This window comes from Nilaparvata lugens, chromosome 4 (assembly GCF_014356525.2).
Source record: "Nilaparvata lugens isolate BPH chromosome 4, ASM1435652v1, whole genome shotgun sequence".
Classification (NCBI taxonomy): Eukaryota; Metazoa; Arthropoda; class Insecta; order Hemiptera; family Delphacidae; genus Nilaparvata; species Nilaparvata lugens.
Window position 1 is genome coordinate 68435117 of NC_052507.1, and position 23516 is coordinate 68458632.

The following is a 23516-nucleotide window of genomic DNA, read 5'->3' on the forward strand; positions in this document are numbered from 1 at the left end:
GATTTTTCAAAAATGAGTGAAATTTGAAGAAAAAATCAATTTTGATGAATTTTAGTTTTTGATCAACAATATCTTCAGATTGTTACCATTTAGATGTAAAATCCAAAATCCTCTGGGCGTATTTTTGTGCTCTACAATCTGAGATCAGGTAGAGCGCTCTATCTCATATAGATTTCCAGGTACACCTGACAACAATGCTCCTTGTATTGTGAAAACACCTAGTTTTCTTAGCTTCAACCATCATCATCAACTACTTTGTCCTCACATTGATATTTCGCACAATGATATAAGTTCATGAGATAATGTTTTATGAGAATCACCCGTTAGATGCACCTCATTTCAGTATTTCCTAGTGGAGAAGCGCGCTTAAGGACACCTCAAGGATCAAAATTTCAAACACTTCCAACTTTTGACACAATGCTTAGATTTCATCGTAGGTACTACACTTAATTCTTCTCGGCTCGTCAAGGCGGTCCAAAATAATGCATCATAAGTCCAATTCGGTCGAAAAATGGAAAATTTATTGTTGAGTGTAGGCTACTTAAGCCCATATTCCAAAAAAATGCTTAGAAAAAATGAATACTGAACGTAGAGTTGTGAAGCAATTCTCTTCAATTTGATGTAAAATTTCACAATCACATGAGTGAAATCACTACTATGGCAACAATAGATTATTCGTCAGAGTAATTTGGAGTGTATGCCTGGAGCACAATTTTCAACTATGCAGCTTCAATGGGACTAGTTGGGAAGTAAACATATCGAAAGTCCCTATCCCTAATCCCTGTTCTAAAGGTGTAGGACTGTCAAGTTGATACTTGTTGCAGTATTGGAGATTTTACACTCGACACTAAAGCTGCTATACCCTAACAATTGCAATGAAAAATTGTGGAATAATGCATCAAACTAAATAAAATTCAAAGCTTCTCAACTCTACGTAGATTTCACAACATGGAGCATGCTTTTAACAAACTATATACTAATGTGAAATCACGATTTGAGGACAAAGAAGTTGGTGATTATGGTTAGAGCCAAAAATTTTATTTGTTTTTTCGAAAGTAAAGTAATTTGTTATCAAGTGTATCTCAAAATCTATTTGAGATAGAAAAGTACAACTGTTTCATATGCTGTAGAGGATAATATTACGCCCAGAGACATTTTAAATTATACATTTAAATGGTGACAATCATAAGATGTTGTCAATTAAATACTAAAATAGCTTACATCAAAATTGATTTTTTTCCTAAAATTCTCAAATAAACTTTTAAACAATTTTTTCTAGTTTTAACATAGAAGTCATTGAAGATAGAGAGCTCTGAAAGATTCAATTTGATTCCAAATTTCATTAGCTAAAAATATATAAAAATCGGTTGATAGGATGAACCTTTTGCGAATGCGCAGATAGCTTGTTGGTCTATAGTGAGGTTCACGTTATAATGGCAGCTGAGAAAGATAGAACAGGGTTGCCAATAATTAAGGTTGCAATATTAACTTATCATTCTTGCTTAAAATAATAAATTATATTTTATTCAAGTAATCAAGAAAAAATATTTTTCATTTATAAAATAATTATTCATAATTGAAATTGAATTTTTTTGTTACATTCCTACTCCGTGGACAGTCTAACAATTCAATAATAACAAGGCATAGACAACTTAAAAATTTATTGAAAAATTGTCAAGTTTTATTAAGAAAGAAACTTGGTATTAATTGCATACAATCGTAGAAATGAAAATGTTATTTTCATGTTAAAAATTTTATATACATTTTTCTGAATTCAAAATAAATAAATTTAGGGCCGTATTAGTAAACGATTATAAAAACAAAATCAGGCCCAAACTATACTAGCGGAATAGACGTGACGGAATTTCGGTCACATTTCTGTCGCACTTTTTTCTCGTTACAGAAAGCATAGCCTCTTATGGGAAGTCCACTAATATGGTAATAATAATATCGAGTGACCTGGCTGGCTCAGGTCTGGAGTTTTCAGGTCGCAACTGACAAAATTCCAGGGTCTCTGACATGACCTAACGACTGCTTTTTAGGCAGCCGGGACCGACGTCTTAACATGTCCATCCGAAACACTACTATGGTGTTCTCAATAGAGAGGGCCTTAGCAGATCATGACTGGGAAATCTATATTTTTTTATCGTTGTCTTGGGTTAAATAACAATGATGCTAAGTCATGTCAGGAGTACAACTAACTTGCACCCTCACTAAATGATCGGGATAGTTTTTCAAATGTGAGGAATTAGTTTTGTTCTATTTATATGTTTATCATTGAAGTGAGAAAATTCAAAATATTTAGCATTACAAAAAACTTTCATCATTATCCTTTCAAACAGTTTTCATGATAATTGTGGAAAACAATCTTAACATTCTAATCCAACTACAATCTAACAAATAAAATTGTCCACACAAGGCAGGATTGTTATAATACAAGTATTTTGGTAAAATCATAAAAATTTAAGTTAAAATATAAGTAATTTAAGGGGGCATCAAGAATATGTAAAATGATAAAGCTCACCTGAAGTGAATAATTATAATGTTCATCACTGTTCGTTTTCTTTTGAAAAGATGACACATTTTATTCGAATTATATTTTGAAAGAGGTCATTATATCGACCGAGATTCAAAGCGTTCTTATTGGCAGATAGATTCACGTGAGGTTATCATTGATAGTTTTATTTTGCACATCAATAATTAGAGCTCAACAAAATCCAAGTAACGTTCATAGCAACGTTTGTTGAAAATTCATAAACTAGCTGAAAATCATCTCGAAATCTATAGAAATTATCAATTAATAGATTAATTGGAAAATATAGAAAGAAAGAATGTTTTATTTATAAAAATACATGAATGATTCTTATTGGTGCTGATAACTTATTCAACGATTTCTATATTCGATTTGTGGAATGATTTGTAGTTTACTACAAATAACACACAAAGATGAAAATGCATTTATAGATTTACCTCACGAGTTGAGTAGTCAACCAGCCAATGACTTCCATCCTTTCTCAAGCTTCCAATAGGATAGGCTCACCGGAGTCCATCGCCATTATTTGCTCCTTTGTAGGTGTTTTGGTTAAGTGAACTCGAGCTGTCAACATACGCGTTCTGAATTTAGGTGGCAGTTCCTTGACGTCACTTGGTTGGCAGGTTTCCTCATTGCCATAGTCAATAAAGAGCACCGTCAGAGGATCCAGCTTTAGCACTGATGCTCTGTACCATTCGCCCAGGTACTTGGCAGCACATTTGCTCTTCACTTCCAAATTCTGAATTGGCTGAGAACTGTCCGAGACCACACTGTTCAATTCAGAATGCAGCTTCTCCAGTTCTTCCTTCAGTTCAAGCTTAGTTACATAGAATTCAGTTAAGCTTAGCGGCAGTTGTAAGTGCACTTTGTAGATTTTGCCTTCTTCAAAGTAAGGCGATTTGGATGATGCTGTGGAAACACATGACGGAGATGGTGAGGATATCATTGGTGGCAAGCTTTCTTCATTTCTGCCCATCTGACTGTCAAAGCTCACGTCTTGACCGCATGGCTTCGTCGGTACTGTCAACTCCTGTAAACAAATCATTTTCAATTCAGTAACCAAACAACAGTATGTCCAAAATTGTTATGAAAGGAACATTGCGTTCTGCAATGTATGATTTTTATAGTTATAGGATATAATACTAATTGAATTTCAATTCCTATTCTAATTGAATAGGATAAAATGCCGTTTTGCCTAATTTTTTTCTGAGTGAATAATAATCTGCATCTGCCATACTACCCCAATATCAGTAATTATTATTATTATTAGCGTATGGCTCTGAATGGTGGGGAGACCCAAGGGTAGTTCCACCTCGCTGTATATAGTCCAAAGTTCCCTAATGGGAAACCGGACACTAAGGTTATAGTGAGCACAATACTTTAAATTTACACGTTTCACTTCGGAATAAAGTTCATTTTGATGTTGAAAAGTCCAAACATATACAAAACCGAAACTCACAAGGTGTCAAACTATCAAACGATAAACCGAAAAACTTCAATAAATATCAGTAATTTATCATCATGATATTTTTTGCTTCAACAAGACTTATCTCTAAACGACAAAACATATACGAGTAAAAACATAGTGGAGCGGCGAATGTAGAAGGTAGCTGAGTGTTGAAAATAATGCATATGTGTCCGAATATAGTGGAGCGTAGAAGGTAGAAGAACGCGGAGACATCTGGACAAATGCATCATTTTCAACTCATTCAGCTCCCTTCTCTGATACACTCTACCTTCGCCGCTCCACTATGTCGTTTTACCCTATTGGCATACAGTCAGATGAAGGAGCTCGATGGTTAACAGTGTTGCTGTGTTGCCGATTATTATTTATTCTATCATGTAAGTGCCTAATTATTTCAAATCTTATTTCAATTCCTGTTAAGCTAACTAGATAGTTTCATCGGTAGATGAATAGAATAGAATAAATTATTAGCCCAAATTCACTTCTTGGATGTAATTCTTCTTTAATAATATCTAATTCATTCTTTGGTGGTCTGTGATCTTGTGTAAACAGTATTCTATGTGCAACTGTCAATTATTTGTGAATTTGTAATGTGAATATGTATAATCAATGCAAATAAATGAATATTATGTTTAGTAATTGTTTTCATCAATAACTCTGGCGCTTGATAACGAATCAATCAATCAATATAATATTTTTTATTCTTGTTTTGGCTGATTGATCATTTCCTATAGAGCTTGTAATTTTTGAGAACCGGTATGTGCACTGCTGTCATTAAAAAATAATGAATTCTATCTCAAATATATTATATTTACCAAGAAATTATATCGCATAACTTAATGTTTTCATCTGACTTTATAAGAAAAGTCAGATGACTTCTCTTGTTCTAATTTATTGATCATTTCACATAAAAAAGATCAATACTCTAATAAATAGATGAATTCAATAGAATATCTAGATGGATTAAAAAATGTCTAGATTTATTTTATATTCATATAAAATTTTGTTTCGGGCTTCAAGCCTGTTGTTTGTTCCTTTCCCAATAATTCATCATGATTTAAGAATGAAATTGTATCTATGGATGTATGAATAAAATGATGAATAACTTGATAAATTCTTCAATGAATAAATACTGTCTCAAATATATTAATTATATTCACCAAGGAATTGTATCTCGCTTATCTTGGTGTTTTCATTTGACTTTAGAACTTTTTTTTACTTTATCGAAAGAGAACATATTATGTTATTTTGAATTCATTTTCTCTGCTTGTATTATCTGAATTATGTTGATAAAGTTCTATTCTATATACATTATAACACAACGTGAATATCACTATAGATATATCAATTGACTGTCATGTCAATAAACCAATAGATTGATCGATATACTTACATCGGGACGAGCCTTTTCGACAGTCCACAGTCCTTGCGGGTCGTGCGAGATGAAGCGCAACGGGAAGACCTGGTCAGCATCAGCGGGGCTGATCCCGGCCGGGTGGGTGACGTGGATGGCAAAGGGCGGGAAGGAGCGTTCACCCAGGTCGGCGGGCAATTCTCTCAGCTGGTCTATGGTGGCCGTCTCACTGTTTCCGTAATCCACGTACAACACTGTCAAAGGGTTGGCGGCATTCACCACTCGCGCCCGCGTCCAACAGCCGTCAAACGCCTTGCAGCACCAGTCGCCAACCGACGCCTTCTTCAGGCCGGGCGAACGGTCAGTGATACGCTTGCTCAGCTCAGTGGCCAGGCACATCAACGCCGATTCGTCGTCTTTCAACGAGACCCAATAGTCAGTCAACGACTCCGCCGAAGTCAATGCAACATTTCTAACCATGCCTGCTTCAATACGCGTCTTCACTTCGGTTTCAGACGATGCAGCCTCAGTTTTTCTTGGTGCAGTTGAATTTGGTTGAGGAATCGGCTTAGTCTGGGTCACGTCATTTTTTATTGATCTCTTGCAAGTGTCACTATCAGAATCTGGTTTCAAATAACCATTCGTTTTGTTCTCACTGTAAGGTTTTCGATGATTGTCACTATCAGCATAAGGTTTTCGATGATTGTCACTATCAGCATAAGATTTTCGATGATTTTCACTATCAGCATAAGGTTTTCGATTATTGTCACCATCAGCATTGGGTTTCAAATAGCTATTATTGTTGAACCCAGAATTTCTTTTGAAAGGTTTCTGATAATTGTCTTTGTTCATTGTTCTCTTTGAATCAGTGCTTGCATCAGAAGCATTCGACTTAGTATCTGTCTGTTGTCTGTGCTGCTTTTGGTTTCTAATGATCGGTTTCCTATTCGATGGCCTCAAGTACATGTTTGCATCAGGCCTCCTCAAACTTTCTGTTGTATGAGTAGAGACAGAGGCCTCTCCGTTGTATTTGTTACTCTCATTTTCTGCACTCACTTTGCCATGTTCAGCATTCGATTCAATAGCAGCGTGACCATTTCTTTGGCCTCCACTTGCAGTTCCCCTTTTCCTGAAAAAAAAAAACAGAAATGTATTCCGTATTAATTAGACTAAAATTATCGAAAACTATAATATGCAGTAACTTCTACAATGAACAATCAAGGTAATATTTAAAAATATACAAAATCTTAACAGTTCATCTAATTCGTATAGACAAATTGCAAATAATGTATGCCTAAAGATGGAAATTACTGAGATATGACATGAAATGCTAATGAATAATTATTATTAAACAAAAATCCAAATTAAACGCTGTAAATCACCCCGAATTTCCATCTAGCTGTTTACCCTGTTGTCAATATTTGCAGTAGCAGAAGTCTTCGGGGTGATTTACAGCATTCAATTTAAATTTTCGTTAAATAATAATTATTATGCCTGAAGCTTCTGCTCAATTAATTAGGAAACGTTAGTGAACAAATTTGTAATAATGAATACTTTTATATATTGATAGTGAAAATCAAGTGCGAATTTTCCCTTCTTCAAGACAGTGGTGGAGATTTACATCTGTGAGACCGTTCATGATGCATGCTGCTTTTTTCACATTATCAACAGACTGGAATCTTGTTCCTTTCAATGTAGATTCAATATTGAGAAACAAATCCCCTCCAGTACAATTATTGGCGCTTAATTTCACGGTCATAAGTGAAAACCCAGCATTTTTCACATGATAGCCATTCAGTCTTTTAACATTTTTTTTAATCTTCTATTTAAATCTTCACTGAGAGGAAAAATATTTCAGCCCATTGGATTTGTGCGATAAAAAGCCATGTAGATGCTCCGCCGCTCCAACACTGTTGGACGACAATGGAGAATGGGTATATATGATAGATCACCACTAAAAATGTAAATATTCAAAAACTGTTTTGCACCAATAACTTTGTTGTTTATAGCCACACCTCCTATACAATAATGTATTACTATGATACTTTGAAAGAATGACACTTTTACTGTAAATAGTACTCATTGAATGCTCATAGAATCGAGTAAGAATAAGGCAGAAGTGAATGATCCGAGATAATGAATGTTAATACAAATGAAAAGAGATTCATCAAACCATAATAGTATGAACAGCATTTTTATCTATATTCAGTCTTTGGAAGAACTGGAGTTGGGGAAATAACATTGATTGTATGCTTAAATAGCCACTTTTTTCAAGTGTGTCATATATGCAAACACGTGATGATCTTTCGACCTCAGCGGCATAGTAGCGACTAAATGGCTGAATATCGGCATGATAGCGACTAAATGGCAAGTGAAGGTGGTGGTGGTGGGCCTTGGTGGAGTTTCCCCCTCCACTAGCCGCCAAGTACTGTACGATTCAAAACCGTCCATTTCCTGTGGTCCACTCTATATTTATGAACCTGATAGTGTCCATTTCCTTAAAATAATATGATTGATAGTGCAACTGACCGGCAAACCAATTCATGCTCGCCCCAGGCCTCGGTTTGGCAGTCGTGGCTGCAGTAGTACTCCTCCAAGCACACGATGCAAACCAGGGGGGACGACACACCACAAACAGCACATGGTTTTTGAACCGTCGTATCAAAAAAATTCTGAAAATTCAAAAAATTACATCATTCACCTGAGAAGCAAATTGAAACACATCAAGTCATTGGCTTGGAAGCTAAAATAAACAGAAGTGGTGAAAAATATGGAAACATTTTTTGAATCGATTCAAAATAGTACTGAAAATAAAAAAAATAAATTATTCACTGAGAAGAAAATTGAAACTCATTACGTCGCTAGCTTGGAGACTGAAATATACAGGATTGGTGAAAAAAGGGAACAGCTTAAAATTTCTTTTAGAAGGTTAATTTGACAGTTGGTTTCATTGGGGATCCTATTCGAATTGAAACCAAATCAATCAATACATTTATTCAAATAAAAACAAACACAAACTTATCGAAATACAAAAACAATACAATCAAAATACAAAAAACAGAAAGGAGGAAAAATACCTAGCCAACTATGTTTTCCCATGTAATAGGGGTAGAGAGTATAAAAGTAAGGAATGAAGGGTGAAGAGTAGTGAAGAGGGGAAGAATGGTAGAGGAAGAATGGAAAAAGGAATAAAAAAGACAAGCGAATTTGTAAGCGAGTCCAGTTTAACAAATATAGCTAAAGAAATGACATTCAATAATTTGAGCAGAAACATTGAGTCTCATACGCCATTATGAAAAAAAATTATTGTAAATCCAGTTTTTTATATCCAGTTCAATTTTTCTACTAATCTTTGGTCTGTGAGAAATATTGGTCCCAAATAAGGTTTATTATTTTAGTGATAATGCAACTGCCTTCTTGAACATTCAATATTAGTGTGATATGTAACATATCTGTTAGTAATGGGCCTTGAATGATAATCGAGTTTAAAGAGCAAGGAAAATTAAATTTATATTTTATCAAGTATTGAATGACTTTTTTATAACGTTTTATAAACAGCAAAAGCTGAATGATATTCTAATTTTTTTGGTATTTTGGTCACAATTATAAGAGAAACAGTAAGGGACCTAAAATTGAACCTTGGGGTACGCCAGCCTGGACCTTTAATTTTTTTTATTTAAATTTGTACTATTTCATTCCCATTCAACTTGGTAAGCTCAACACTAAACTTTAGATAGTAGGTGAAGAAATAAATCTATGACCAAATATTACTTTTACTATCATGACGGTGTTTATTGCTCTTATGTTGCCGCGTTCACTGTTACAAACGAATGAACATTAATTATTACCTTATTTTAATTGGCAATTAAATAAAAACAGGCTCATAATCAACCTCGACAAATTCAGAATGCTCGTGCGAAATTATAGATTGAGTAGTTGACGTGGGTTGACGCTTCAAACAGCTCATCCAAAGCTTCGTTCATTAACTTGAATTATAGATGGAATGGAATTTTTTTCGCCAAAATACAAGATGCATGAGACAAATGTAAATTATAATAAATCTTAATGTTTTGGCACAGCCAGCAAAGTCAGACTTGTGCGCTAGCTGTGTTGTTATGTTACAAAGGAGTAAATTTCCAAGGGATTAATGGATGAATATTGAAATATGTTCGCAATAATTTTCTATCTATTCATAGTTTTGAATATTTATAATAATATTTTCGCCCTGAAATGTTGCGATGACGGAAACATGTGAAAAGATATAATAACAATTTGAATCTATCATTTTAGAATGAAAATAAATACTTAGGCCGAGACCATATTATTAGACGTTTTTTTATGCGCCAACTCAATCAGACAATCGGAAAGCTTCCTGCCCTGCAAATTCTGAAAACGCCTAATATTGTTTCGCCCTAATGGAAGGCTATAAATGCACACCACTGTTGGCAGTGTAATATGGTGAATATTGAGAGGTTTGAATTGTAGTTTTTTGTACCTTTCTTTCAGGTTGTTGAGCTGATCAAAATTGAACTAAATTTTTGCAATATGAACTCTAGTGAACCTTGCTCTTGATAATTGAAGAATCTATTCATATACCAAGTAAGCACCTAAATTTTGCATCGCCATAAAAGATTTGCTAACTAGCTTTTTAATCATCCAAATTATTGCAGTCTTCTAGCATTTCCATAGTACTGGCTTAAATTTCGTAATGAAATTAATGCAAACGTATTTAGAAATGTATTGGAACCGTGCGACCCCACTACGTTTTAACCTGAAATTAGGCCGGGCGCTCCACGTGTTTTCTTGAAATTGGAAAATTTGAGTGGGAGAGCGGCAGTTCTAATCGTGTTGTCACCGCGAGAAGATGTAGTCATAGAACTTGTCTCGGCCTATTTAGATGAAAAATATTCTTATTTTCATTTTGTATAAATTAAAAGCAAGTAGTCTGAAAAATAGTAGTAAAAATGTCAACGTGAGTGATTGTGAGTGCGATTTATTTGTTAAATTTTCGATTCCATGGTGAGTGCCAGAATTATTTTATGCTCGAATAGATTGACCAGAAAAATTGACCGAGGCCCTAAATTCATTGTAGAGCGAGTTAGAAAATTATTGTCTGAATATTAATTATGAATCATTGCGATAAAGTTTTAAATTGAGAAATATTATTTGGATTTATGTTTTCATTTTTGTAATTTTGAAACAAGTAACTGGATAAATAACCGGATTTCTTACAGTGAAGATTATGATTGGATGTAACAGAATTTCAAAGATGATCGATAATTTTATGTTTGAATACAACTAATAAATTAATGTCAAAACGTTAATTTATAATCCCATGCATACATGTTCCTGTCATGCACATGCACATCTCAAATATTCTATCAATTTGTCTCGAACTTCGGCTGCAATTAGTTTTCATCATATTTTTCTGTTCACTTGGAGTCGAAGAAGGGACGAGTGAACAACATTCTACAAAATCTTTCATTTAACGTTTCTGGCTCGTGATAAGTTACTTGTTACTAAAACAGGTGTTGTTAAACAATAGTGAAAATCTTGGCATTTGCATGAACGAATCCATCACATGAACGAAGTCCATGAGACAAGTCGAGATGGCAGTGGATGAAGTGGTAAACTCATTTTGTGGTCTCTGTAAAAAAGCTATTAAATCAAATACGGAAGCTATTTTTTGTGATTTGTTTTGTGACAAGTGGTATCACTCGAAATGTGTTAAAGTCTCAAAAGACAATTATGAGAAAATTCAATCACTTGGTGATGTGGTTAAGTGGCATTGCTGTAACTGTAATGATATAGGTTACCAACAGTGAAAACCCATAGTATTATCGACATTTTATCCTTATCTAGGAAGGTAGGTGAAATGGATATTAAATTAGAGGCTATGAACACCTTTTATAATGATTTTTTCATGAAACTTGATAATTTACTTGACATAAAGTTCAGGAAATTCATTGACGTAAACAATGACAAACAAGAACATGTTAGTCAACCAGACTGTTTGAATTTGAATTTACGCGCAGGCCAACACCTGTCTACCAACTCAAACAAACAAAATAGATCGACTGTTCGAAGAAAGTCCGTTGTAAAGATTGACTTATTAAACATCGGACATTCAACAATCGACACATCGACAGTGGTTGACAAGTCGACAAGTCAACTGGACACATCATCGACTGCAGCTGTCAAGCAGAATGAAAGTGATAATAAAAACAACTATCATTCAAACGTACTTTCAGTTATTGAAGACAAATCTGCTTCCAACGCACATAAACATTGCTCTCGAACATTGAATAATGATCTTGACACAGGGAACTTTCCATCTCATCCTTCTTCCTTCCCTGCTTTACCTAACTCTATTGCAAACGAGGAAAATCTGCATGAAACTGACCTCAATACATGTGATGGTTTTAAGGATGTTAACAATAAACGTAAGCGACAAAATTATGCAAAAGCGGTTGGTTCGTCAACTAAACCAACTAAATTATTGCAAGATGGCAAAGAAACGAAATCTAAGCGCATAAATATCGACAAGGGACTTCGTAAGATTGTGATTGGTGCTGGAAGTGACAGTACTATCTTGACTGGAACTAAGAGGGCCTGGTTTCATCTGGGTAAAATACAGAGTGGAACAACTGTTGATGCAGTCAAGGAATTTGTGCAGAACACTTTTGCTGATACAAACTGTGTTGTTGAAAAATTGGAGACAAAAGGTTCAAGTGACAGCTTCAAAATTGGTATAGACTTTGAAAAGAGGAAATCTTTCCTGGATGGTGAACATTGGCCTCGAAATGTAACAATAAAACGTTTTTTATTCAGGAGAACCTTAGAGCAGCTAATCACATAGCTTCTGACCCAATTATGAACACAAGTACCAGTAAAGGCCCTGTGGCATCTGAGATTAATTTCAAAATTCTCTTTAGCAATGTGCAGTGTCTCAATTTAACAAATAAAGCAAGGAAATTGGATTTGAATATCTATCACCATTGTAAGGAACTTGATTTTGAGTTTACTTGTATTACATTGTTGGAGCCCATGATAATAATTGTAAATGTGTACCGTTCACTCAATGGTGACCCAAATTATTTCATGGAACATCTGGAACAAGTTATTCTCCACCTAGTGAATAAAATGCCAACTCATCATATTGTTATAGGTGGTGATTTTAATTTCAATTTTCTTGATGATGCATCCATAAATACTGCAACTTTTGTTAATCTGATGAGGTCCCTGAATTTGTACTGCACTGTGAGACAACCCACAAGAAAGAAAGCCTGTCTAGACAATGTGGTAACGAACTTGCCACAGTGTTTGTACAGAGTGGCAGTGATGAGTTATGCTTTGAGTGACCATGAGTCTATCTGTTTCTCTGTGGATGAAAGGAGCTCTGATCTTTTTGAGAATGATCCTCCTGAGGAAATTATGGTGCGCCCAATAGCTAAGAGTCAGTTGAACCACTTCTCACACCTCCTCTCACTGGTGAACTGGAATGAAATAGTAACACCTGGCCCTGCAGAGGAAAATTTCAACAAATTCTTCAGTCGATTTAAGTATCTCTTCGACAACGTCTTCCATGTCAAAATACAAAAACCAGATCAAAAACCCAACCATAGAAATAAGCCCTGTTGGATGAACCAAGAATTGGTTGTACTCAAGAACTGGGTCATTGTGGCCTATGATCGGTACAGAAATCTCAAGACAAATGATGCCAAGCAAATGTACTTAATGCTCAAGAAAGATTACAAAGAAAAACTTCTAAGAGCTAAACAAAATGCAAATGCACAGCATATAAACTCTTCACAAAATAAGTGCTCAGCTGCATGGAGAGTCATAAGAAGAGAAATAAGGACTCCAGGAAGAACCACGAGGATCAAGCCAGACGTTTTCAACTCCTACTTTGTGGACTCAGTTAAGGCAGTTCGTGATTCTATAGGCACTCCAGAAGTATCAGCCCTGCAGTTTCTGAATGCTGTGCCCAAGCCTGAGGCAGCTTTCTCACTTCGACCAGTTTCATGTGAGGAGGTGTTGGAAATTGTAGGTGAATTGAAGAGTTCAAATAGTAGAGACTTTTTTGGCATGTCAGTGAATCTGATCAAGAGTGTCATTATGCAAATCCTTATACCCATGACCTCCTGCCTGAATGCATGCATCACAGAGGGTGTCTTCCCTACTGTTCTGAAGATCGCTAAGACCATTCCAATGCATAAGAAGGGATCATTCGATATGCCTGGTAATTTCAGGCCTATCTCTATCCTGCCAGTCTTCTCAAAAATTCTAGAATCCATCATTAAGAAGCAGTTATGCAGGTACTTCGAGATCACTGGTTTGTTTGTAGATGCTCAGTTTGGTTTTAAAGTTGGCAGAACTACAGCCCAGGCAGTTGGAAGGCTGGTAAGCACCATTCTGGAGGGTTTTGAGAGCCGTGTTTTCACCGGATTGACATTGTGTGATCTGAGCCGTGCTTTTGACACTGTCGACCACCAAACTCTTCTGTTCAAGCTGGATTATTATGGAGTCACAGAGGGGACATTGGAGCTCATCAAGTCTTATCTGTCGGATCGTAGCCAGGCAGTTCAGGTGAATGGAAGGTTATCTGGATTGGAAGCGATTCTTCATGGGGTTCCCCAAGGATCCATATTGGGCCCCCTACTTTTCATTATCATGATGAATGATCTTCCATCAGTGTTGGGTAACAGGTTGGTTGCATATGCAGATGACACCACATTGTATGATGTGAGTAAATCAGTGGACAATCTGAATGTAGAGATGGGTCAGTCTCTGAGTGCCGTCTCAGCTTGGTTTGAGTCCAACTATCTGAAACTAAATGAGGAAAAGACTCAACGGATAATATTTGGCTTGAGAAATGTCACAGATCAGGCAAGGAGTGTTGGACTTCTGGGTTTTCATCTGGATTCAAAGTTGACATGGAACCCTCATATCGACTACATGTGTACAAAGCTCTCCAGAGTAATCTACCTACTTAGGCAGCTGATGCTGTGTGTACCTAAAAGCTATGTGAGGACTGCATATATCTCTTTCTTCCAAGGAATAGTGATGTATGGATTGGAACACTGGGGTGCAGCCAGAGGCATTGATAGAGTTCTCCTACTGCAGAAGAAGGCCATCAGGATCATCACAGGCTCTGGCATAATTGATCATTGTCGCCCACTTTTTTGTGCAGAATCGGTCATGACTGTCATCTGCCTTTACATCTTCATATCCCTTAAACAAATCAAGGGCAGCCTGGGATGTTTGAGCCTGAGGAGTGACTTTCATGACAACAACACAAGAGGCAGAAGCCAACTCAACCTGCCCTTCACAAGGCTAAGTAGGATACAAAATAGCCCTGGTAGCCTCAGCATGAGGTTTTTCAACAGGCTGCCAGCATCAGCGAGGACTCTTACAACACGGCAGTTCAACAAATGCACCCATGCATTCCTCGTGAAAACCCCTCTGTATTCAATAAGAGAGTTTTTCAATATCCCGGATGTTACCGTCAAAGAATTTTATATATGACGAACTTTATGCGATACTGTTTTTCTTCATGTGAAATTGTGTTTTTTGCACCTAAGACTTAATTTGCTAATTAATTTAATAAGCTTTATCAATTTCTCCTGTTGTTGATATATATGTTTTGTGTGCTTGTTTTTCTGACGAACCAATTGCTACTATTAGCTTACAAGGTAATAAAGATAATTTATTCATCCAAAGCTTCCAACCGTGGATTCAAATAGTTTAAACAGGTTAATAGTTGAGTAGAGATTTTAAAAGCAATTTTTTTTTCTTGCAACAAATTTGGTGCTAAGAAAGTCCCCCTGGCCTCCCACCGTTACAAATGATGTCAGGTGTAAGGTAGTGTTCTAGAAACCTCCCACCGTTACAGCAGCTATTAACAAACTGTAAAAAATAGTTGTAGAATTTGGCATGCCACAAGCAACATCGAATTCCACAAGACATGATATGCACATTGACTTACTTCTTTCGAGGCATTCTTCATGGCTATTATTCGTTCCAACCCGCTATCGTCACGTATTGGTGATTTACTGAAAAATAAACCAAAAACAATACTTTTAGACATACATTTTTTGGGTTGAAGTCAAGACAAACACGGTATTAAAAAGCACGTTTTTGCAGAATTATGTTTTTTCATGCCGTAGCTCCCTAGGGTGCGTACAGACTTTCGCTCTGCTCCGCAATCGAACGTCACTTGCGCAGATCGATTGATGATCGAAGGTGGAGCGAGAGTGGAACGCGAACAGAGTGTGTAACAGAGCTCGAGCTAGGCAAGTTCCTAGGTCGAACTAACCAATAGTTGCGCATGCATGGTCAACATTTTTGTTTGTAATGTTTGTTAATAGTTACGATCTCTGTGTTAGCATATAAAATTATTAAAATTAATTATTAAATAATCAAAATAAAATAATTTAAAATAATTATAAATACATTTTTAATAATAGGTACCAGCATATTAGAATTTAGAAGCCAAACTTTCAACCACGCCTTTCAAAACATTGACAGACATAACCTTTTTTGTAATAAAACATCAACCTAAATGCTACAAAGATAACAATCATCAATTTATTATGTAAACATAATGTATTTATTAGGCTTCCCGGCAATCCCTGGTCAGAATATTTTATTTCGTTTTTGCCACCTGATCAGCTGGATTGATCGTTTCAAATTTGTGAGGTTAGATTGTAGCGAAGTCAACAATACGACAAGCGCGCGATCATCCCTTGAACCTCTAGCGAACCCTTGCGTAACATCTCGCGTAACGTTCATGATCGGAGCGAGTGCGGAGCGTGTAGCGTGTTCGAGGCGCGTATATCTGTACGCACATCTAGGGTTCTATGCAAATATGCAAAACGCGAATAAATAAGAGAAAATATAGAACTCTTCCTGTTCCAAAGGGGGATATACCTGATCTTACGCAGGACCAAGGCAAATACTACATAAACAGTGTGTCTTCCTATAAAGAAAATCCCACAAAGAGGATCCCACGATAGATTAAACAAAATGCATTATTAGTACAGCAGAAGATCTGTTGAACATTACAGAATAACATTTGAAGATGTGATCAATTAGAGGATTTGTCAGAGTTAAATGGTTTTAAACTTAATTACTATTATTTATATTCTGCTTTTATATTTTACTTTCTATTAAATGTTGTTAAATCGTTAGTTCAGATAGCTCACCAGAAGATGAAGTGTTCTGAGCCGGGTACTTGTGCTGTGTGAATCGTCGTTGATACAGTTTGTATTTATACATTCATACAGGATTTAACATATTTTTTTATAGGCTAGACTTGAATTAATATAAAATATTGACTGTAGTCTTTACACTAGTGTTACCTGTATAGATTGGGTACTCTTTCCCCGCGCACGGATCAACAGTCCATGCGGGGAAATAATTATTCCATAATTATTCTATTCTATATTGTACATTGTTTTATATTGGAATAAAGAAATTGAATTGAATTGGTACTTACTGTGATTCTGTTGGAATGGTGGCGGGTGCTCCAACAATAGCTTTAAGATTATTCACACCTTCTGAAGCAGCAATGTTTGCTCTCATGAATGCATGGTGGTCCACTCCTCCTGGAGCACCCGTGTATGGAGCACCCGCGTTCAATTTCATGATTGAACACAACATATGTAATGCATCGTTAAAACTGTAAAAATGTAACATTTGGTTTAGATCAAGACTGGTCTAGATTTTGAGTTGATTCGTTATACTAATAACATTTGCATTGAACTATATTATCAATCGACAATTCATCCAATAAATATGTTAATAAGTTGGATTGTAATTTCATGTACTCCAAGTAATAGATGAATAAATGTTTGCCGGATCAACATAGCCCCGGACAGGTTTCATAGCAGACTGAAGTTGCGACGATTCAGACCTCTCGGCTAGACTATTATTAACATTCATAGTTACTGTAAACAGTCATCAGCAGTCTCATTCACCTCAAGACGACACAAGATTTAAGAATTTCAGTTTTCCAGAAAACTGGACAGATATTCTTATCATAATAAAGAGGAAGATTGGGTATGAAATCTCTGCTATTCAATAAATGTTGTTGACTAAAATAATAAACTAATTAAATGATGAGTCTTGAATTAAGTTAACAAAAACATTACCAACATTAAAACTACTTTTTAAGGGTAGTTACACGATACAATTGGACAAAAAATGAAGTGCGCTAATACAAAATTTCCGGTGTGACAAGCTCTCACCTACTCCAGTGCCAAAGCCTCTCCGGAGCGGTAATCATGTCCGGCTTGGTGTGACATCGCCCTAACTTAGGTTGGCCACTAACGACAGAACAAGTGTGCTGAACATGTGAACAGCGAAAGGCTTCAAGCAAAATTTTTCGAGAATAGGTTTTTGTTTCTTCGAATTTTTGTTGTTTTTTTTCGCTGCTCTATTTAAGGTTCAATTCTTTTTGTATGTTTTCCATTTATTGTTCTTGGTTGTTTATTTTATGTTAGAGGCTGCTGTAAATCAACTGTTCTTCGTTCAAGGCCTTTCGCTTGAGTGTATTTTTCGTTCGAAGACATGTCCATTCACACTTGTCCTTTCGATAGTGGTCACCCAAAAGGTGCAATTCCTTAGACGCACAGCTTTAAGCAGCCGTCACGGCTAGATCACATACTAACCTATCAATTCATTAGATTCGATGACTCTCTCTAAGGTATGACGTTTTATGAACGTTATGGCGATAGATGAGTTAGAAATAATGGCTGCTACATTGTTTTTACGATCATCGAGTTTAATGAATTTAAAGGTCATGTGCTCTAATAATCATGACGACTCTAATCACGCGTTTTCAATTTTTAAAAACAAAGTTTTAGTTGAGCATAAATTAGATTTATACATCATAAAATAATTGGTTATTCTTACGCAGAGGCATAGCTTGGTTGTGTGGCTCCTTGACCAGGGTAAGGGCTGGCGGGAACTGGGTATTGAGAAGTACCGGCTGGAGGTAAACTGTAGTTTGAGCCAGGATAATCCATCGTGACTGTCACTGTAAATGAGAAACGTTGTCATGTAGAACGACATTTTAATTGCACTCTGCTGCAGTACAACGTACAACACATTATAATTCGTAGTATTTATAAATGAATACCTTGGTTTCAACTCTTTAGAATGCAGATTGATTTAAAACAGATACAACTATGGCAACAACTATGGTGTGTGAGCCCTACTGAGCGGACGTCGTCCGAGTCTCAAAGAGAGGACAAAAAATACACTTAAAATACACTATCATACAATTGTTGTTTCTGTGAATAATTTGATGTGAAATTGGTTTGTGTGCATAGTTTTGGAAAAATATACAATTGCTTGAAATTTGGACATTTACTACATTAATGTACAGTTTATTATACAGCCCTTTCTAAAAACTGTTACCTTGAATAACACGATTAACTTAGGCCACTCATCTACTCATCTACTGTCTCGATTTTGACAAGCCATGGGGATTCCCGGTTGTTAACCGGTTGTATCTACTGTCAGAGCTAGAAATTCTATGTATAGGAGTTATTAGAGTAGCTAATCTAATTTATTACTTTCTGTGCATCACTTTCTTCAAAATAAGATTAGAAGTGTCTTCTGGTACTGTCTCCTTATAAGGTATCTTTTGAATGTTGTCATGCATTAAGTCAGACACTATGTACTACCGACCCAAAATACGACCAAACCTTGAAAAAACAACCTACTTTCAGTTCAAGGCTTCAGGAAGAGCCTTGGCACAGCAACAGCAATCTCAGAACATTTCAGTAATATTAGAGAATACAGGGTAGTAGACAAACTGTACCAGGTTTGTGACCTCCAAAAAGCTTTCGACACCTTTGAACTTAACCTGCTCAAAATCAAAGGAAAGGCTCTACAATGGCTCGATTACTACCTCCAAGACCGGAAGGAGTTGAACTGGACCACTTGCAGCAAAATTGCATCAACTACAGATCCTCATTAAGAACAGTGTACAAAGGTGAATCCAAGGAAGGGGTCAATACTAGGGTCACTGCTCTTCCTGGCCTACATAAATGATGGTTCTTGAGAAATGGACCTGCATACTCTTCGTAAACTATACTATCATCCTCGTACCCACCAGCAAACACAAAAAACCAAGAGTGTAGTAGAAACTACACTAAGGGCCGTTTGCACAGTCAAAGCTTAACCTGAATTTAATCAGCTGTTGGCTTAAACTCAATATGAACCACATTATAATGAACGATACTTGATACGGATTTAATCAAGTTTAAAATTAAATTTAGTTTAAACTGTCAATGTGCAAACGGCCCTTAATAAGGCAAACCAGATTTGAAATACACTGAATTCAGTTATAAACTAAAATAAAACTGTCCACATCCATTTCAAACCGATAAATAGTGGCTCAGAAGAAAACACGTGCAACAACACATCAACGACAAACAGTACTAGATTCCTGGGAGTATTGATTGACAGTTGTCCAACTCGGCAAACCCATGAAGATCTGCTGTGCAAAAACTGTTGTCTGCCATTCATTCAATCAACAGAATATAGCTGAATAAAAAATTGCGTTTTCAACCTACCATTACTTATTTGCCTCTCGCCTTAAATACAGCGTTGTGGCATGGTGATCTGCTGAACGAACAAGTCTTGATATAGTCCTACGTATCCAGGAGAACACAGAACAGTATTCAGAAAAAGACATGATGAAATAGTGCAGTACACTCTTCGTCCAGTACAGGATACTACTCACAGAGATCCCCTTTAATATCCAAAAGCCACACTATCCTGGACAAGAAGAGATACAGATGTTGTCAATACCACTTTAATTTTGGTTTACAAAAGGACCATGATTTTTGAATGGTTTTACAAATGGTTTCTGCATTGTTTTACAAAGGACCTGTCTAGCTGTGGATGGGGCGGGTGTAGCCCCGAAACCATGGTCATTTTGTAAAACAAAAATAAAGTGGTATTGACAACATCTGTCTCATTTTTTCATTATCAGTATCGCGTTAGCTCTCATACAGTGCAGACGTACTCGTAGTGTAGTGCAGTAGAAGTAGTGAGTCAGCAGTTGATTGTTCACGGTATTTAAGTGGAACAAAACATTGCATCAAATTTCGGTTAAAATCCGCCGTCTTTATGCAATCGAAGTGACCTACTTTCGCGCGGCCTTCAATTTTCGTTCGCGCTCGCGTTTTCCGCGATCGTGAGTGAGTACGAGGGCTTTTCGAAAAGTATGTTCGCAAATTATTGTCTATGGCTACGTCAAGTGGAAAATTGTTGAAACTACCCAGTTTTCTTGCCCCGGAGTTTGAAGAGCAAGAAGACGAGGAAAGCAACATCGAGAACATGGACACCACCAAACCATCAGAGATCCAGTGTTCACCGGATCGTTATATTAAATCAAATAAGCTCCATTCAGCCGCCGAGCATGCACTCTTCATCGCCTGGAAGGAGTCGGATGAGAAGAGAAAGCAGCTGGAGAAGAGCAACGTAGAACTTCAGCGGAGAATTGAAGACTTAGAATTGCGATTTCAAAAAATAGAACAGAACATTCAACAACCATGCAGTCCAGCAGTTGCTGAAAACTACTCAACTAATGAGGAGGAGTTGGCAAAAGAGACTGAGTGGATCAGGGCCCGTAACAAACGTACTACAAAGAAGAGGAAACTAAATAGTACTTTGTCTCCTGAACCAAAGAATGAGCCTACTGGTAACCATCGTCAGTTGAACAAAATCACCTCATTGCAGAAGAATAAAGGTGAGGAAGTAAAGAACAAGAAGAAAGAAACGCCACCGCCACCAATCATAGTGGATGGTATAAAGAGCCTGGAGTCTCTTCATAAAAGTTTGAAAAAAGTGACTTCAGATGAAAAATTTAGAATAAAGCTCTTGAGTAGAGAGACTTTCAAAGTAAATTCAGTAGATTCAGAAACGTACAGAAATATTACAAAAGAATTAATCAACGATGGTTTCAACTGGCACTCGTATGAAAACAAACAGGTGAGACCCATAAGAGTGATGATAAAAAAACGTCATCACTCCTGTAGTATAGAATCCATAATGGAGGACTTAAAGGCTAAGGGATTGCTAGTGGTAGATGTAGTGAATAAGTTGAAGTGGAAAACTAAAGAACCATTAGACATGTTCATGGTTTCGTTCAGCGCAGAAGAGAATGTTAAGAAGGTTTTTGAACTTAAACATATTCTGGGTTGCAGAGTAGAAGTTGAAGCATTGAAGAAAGTTAATCTAATACCTCAATGTAAGCGTTGCCAGGCTTTCAACCACACTCAGGCTTATTGCAACAAGGAGGCCAGATGTGTGAAGTGCGCTGGAAAACATGCATCAAAGGAGTGTACGAAACCTAGTGAAGCACTACCGAAATGCATTCATTGTGGTGAAGCTCATCCTGCAAGCTACCGTGGTTGCTCTGTAGCAATTGAGTTACAAAAAATACGTAACTCGAGTAGGGTAGCCAGTAAGAATATAACTGCAAGAGAACATCATGCACATTGCAAGCCCATTTTTGTTAGGCTGGGTATCCTAACAGTAGACAGCCACTTCCTTCTTCTCTGCCTCAGGTAAATCAAGAAGAATCAACAAAATATGTCGACTCGGACTGATGTACATCACCATAACATTAGGCATCGAGTGCTGTCTGACATACCCAGGTAGCGCCTCCAGAGATCGCGGGTATGCTACAGGAATGCAGCTCTCCGCTACTTCAACAAGCTACCTGCAGGAGTGAAGCAGTTGGATACCAGCAAGTTCGAGAGGGTTGTGACCAGTTTTTTGAGAGCCAGGGCTTATAATGATAAACAGGAATTTTTAAACGATGACCTGTCTCAAATAATATCTGACTAACTAGCCAGTAAGTCAAAGAGCAAGGCCTTAGATGTTAACTAAGTGTGCTTTATCTTGATCGCTGCCATCTTGATAAATTAGTATATTTGGCTTTTATTGTGACAATGACGCCAATGGGTAATGGATGAAGAAGGTATAAGGTAGTAAAATAAAGATTTCTAAAGTGTATCCAGTTTTCATAACAAGCGACAAAAGCTTAATCCAAACAACTACAGACCAATATTAAACTTACATGGGACTTCAAAGCTGACTGAGCTGATTGTGGTGTACAATCAATTAATATCACATCTGAAAAACATGAACTGATATATCATCATTTCAACATGGTTTTAGGAAGGGGCGCAGTACAAACACAGCAATAGCATATCTTTGCAGGGTGATTAGTGAGATCTGGGAGGAAAAGAGGATAGCATCAGGCCTGTTCTTGGACTTATAAAAGGCATTCGATAACTTAGACCAAGAAATCCTAATCAAAAAATTGAAACAGCTGAACATTCAGGGCCAAGTCATAAAAAGGATCCAGAACTATTTCACTGGCAGGTATCAATATGTCTGAAATCGGTTACCAGCAGCACACAGCCTTAACTAGTGCCAAATCATCACTTGGCAAAATGTCTAAAGGTGTTCCTCAAGGTTCAATCATAGGACCCTTGATCTTTCTCATCTACATAAAGGATTTCCCAAATAATCTCAAGAAGGACAAAAATGTGTACTATTAGCTGACGATACCACCATAATAATCCCATCAGACAGAAAATCTGAAAGCAATGATACAAGCTCAACACTTGAAATGGTCACAAATTACATATATATTGGAAACTGAAGCTATGAATCAATAAAGACAAGACAGTAAATATAAAATTCACACCCAAGGGACAGATATTCAATATATACAATGTAACCAATAAACCAACAAATACAAAGGATTGCACATGATTTCTTAGTATCATGATGGACAAGAAACTGAACTGGAATGAGCATATTGACCTTTTGTGTAAGAAACTAGCTTCAGCCACATATGTACTTCGTGGAATAAGATGTACAACTGATGTCAGAAAAAAACCTTGCGAACCATCTTAAGAAAAGATGCACTGTAGACCATTTATTCGTTGAATACAAACTGCTTACAGTGGTCTCAATCTACATACTTGAAACCATAATCCTTGTCATAGACTCAAGCCCGAATCTCAGAAATAGTCGAACACAAACACAACACTAGCTGTAAGTAGTCTCCTTTCCTTTATCAAGTAGGGTGACTAATTTAAAAAGTAAGAAATCTTGGATGAGCGCTG

At 36.6% G+C, this 23516-nt stretch overlaps 1 protein-coding gene across 4 annotated transcripts in view; it reads right to left on the bottom strand.

Moving 5' to 3' along the window:
* LOC111045309 overlaps positions 1–23516 on the bottom strand; it is a 68199-nt gene that overhangs the window by 39810 nt on the left and 4873 nt on the right. For 2 of the 4 annotated variants that reach the window (XR_005571111.1, XM_039426304.1), the window contains exons 2-7: positions 18271–18394; positions 16853–17035; positions 15341–15407; positions 7882–8024; positions 5392–6481; positions 2971–3563 (exon numbers count right to left, since the gene is read on the bottom strand). Coding sequence is in view for 2 of the 4 variants with exons in the window: in XM_039426304.1 (XP_039282238.1) it covers positions 3015–3563; positions 5392–6481; positions 7882–8024; positions 15341–15407; positions 16853–17035; positions 18271–18383 (2145 nt within the window). In the remaining 2 variants the exon portion in view is untranslated. Of the gene's footprint in view, positions 1–2970; positions 3564–5391; positions 6482–7881; positions 8025–15340; positions 15408–16852; positions 17036–18270; positions 18395–23516 lie in introns of those variants that run through there. The other 2 variants (XM_039426303.1, XM_039426305.1) reach the window with 2 other exon arrangements.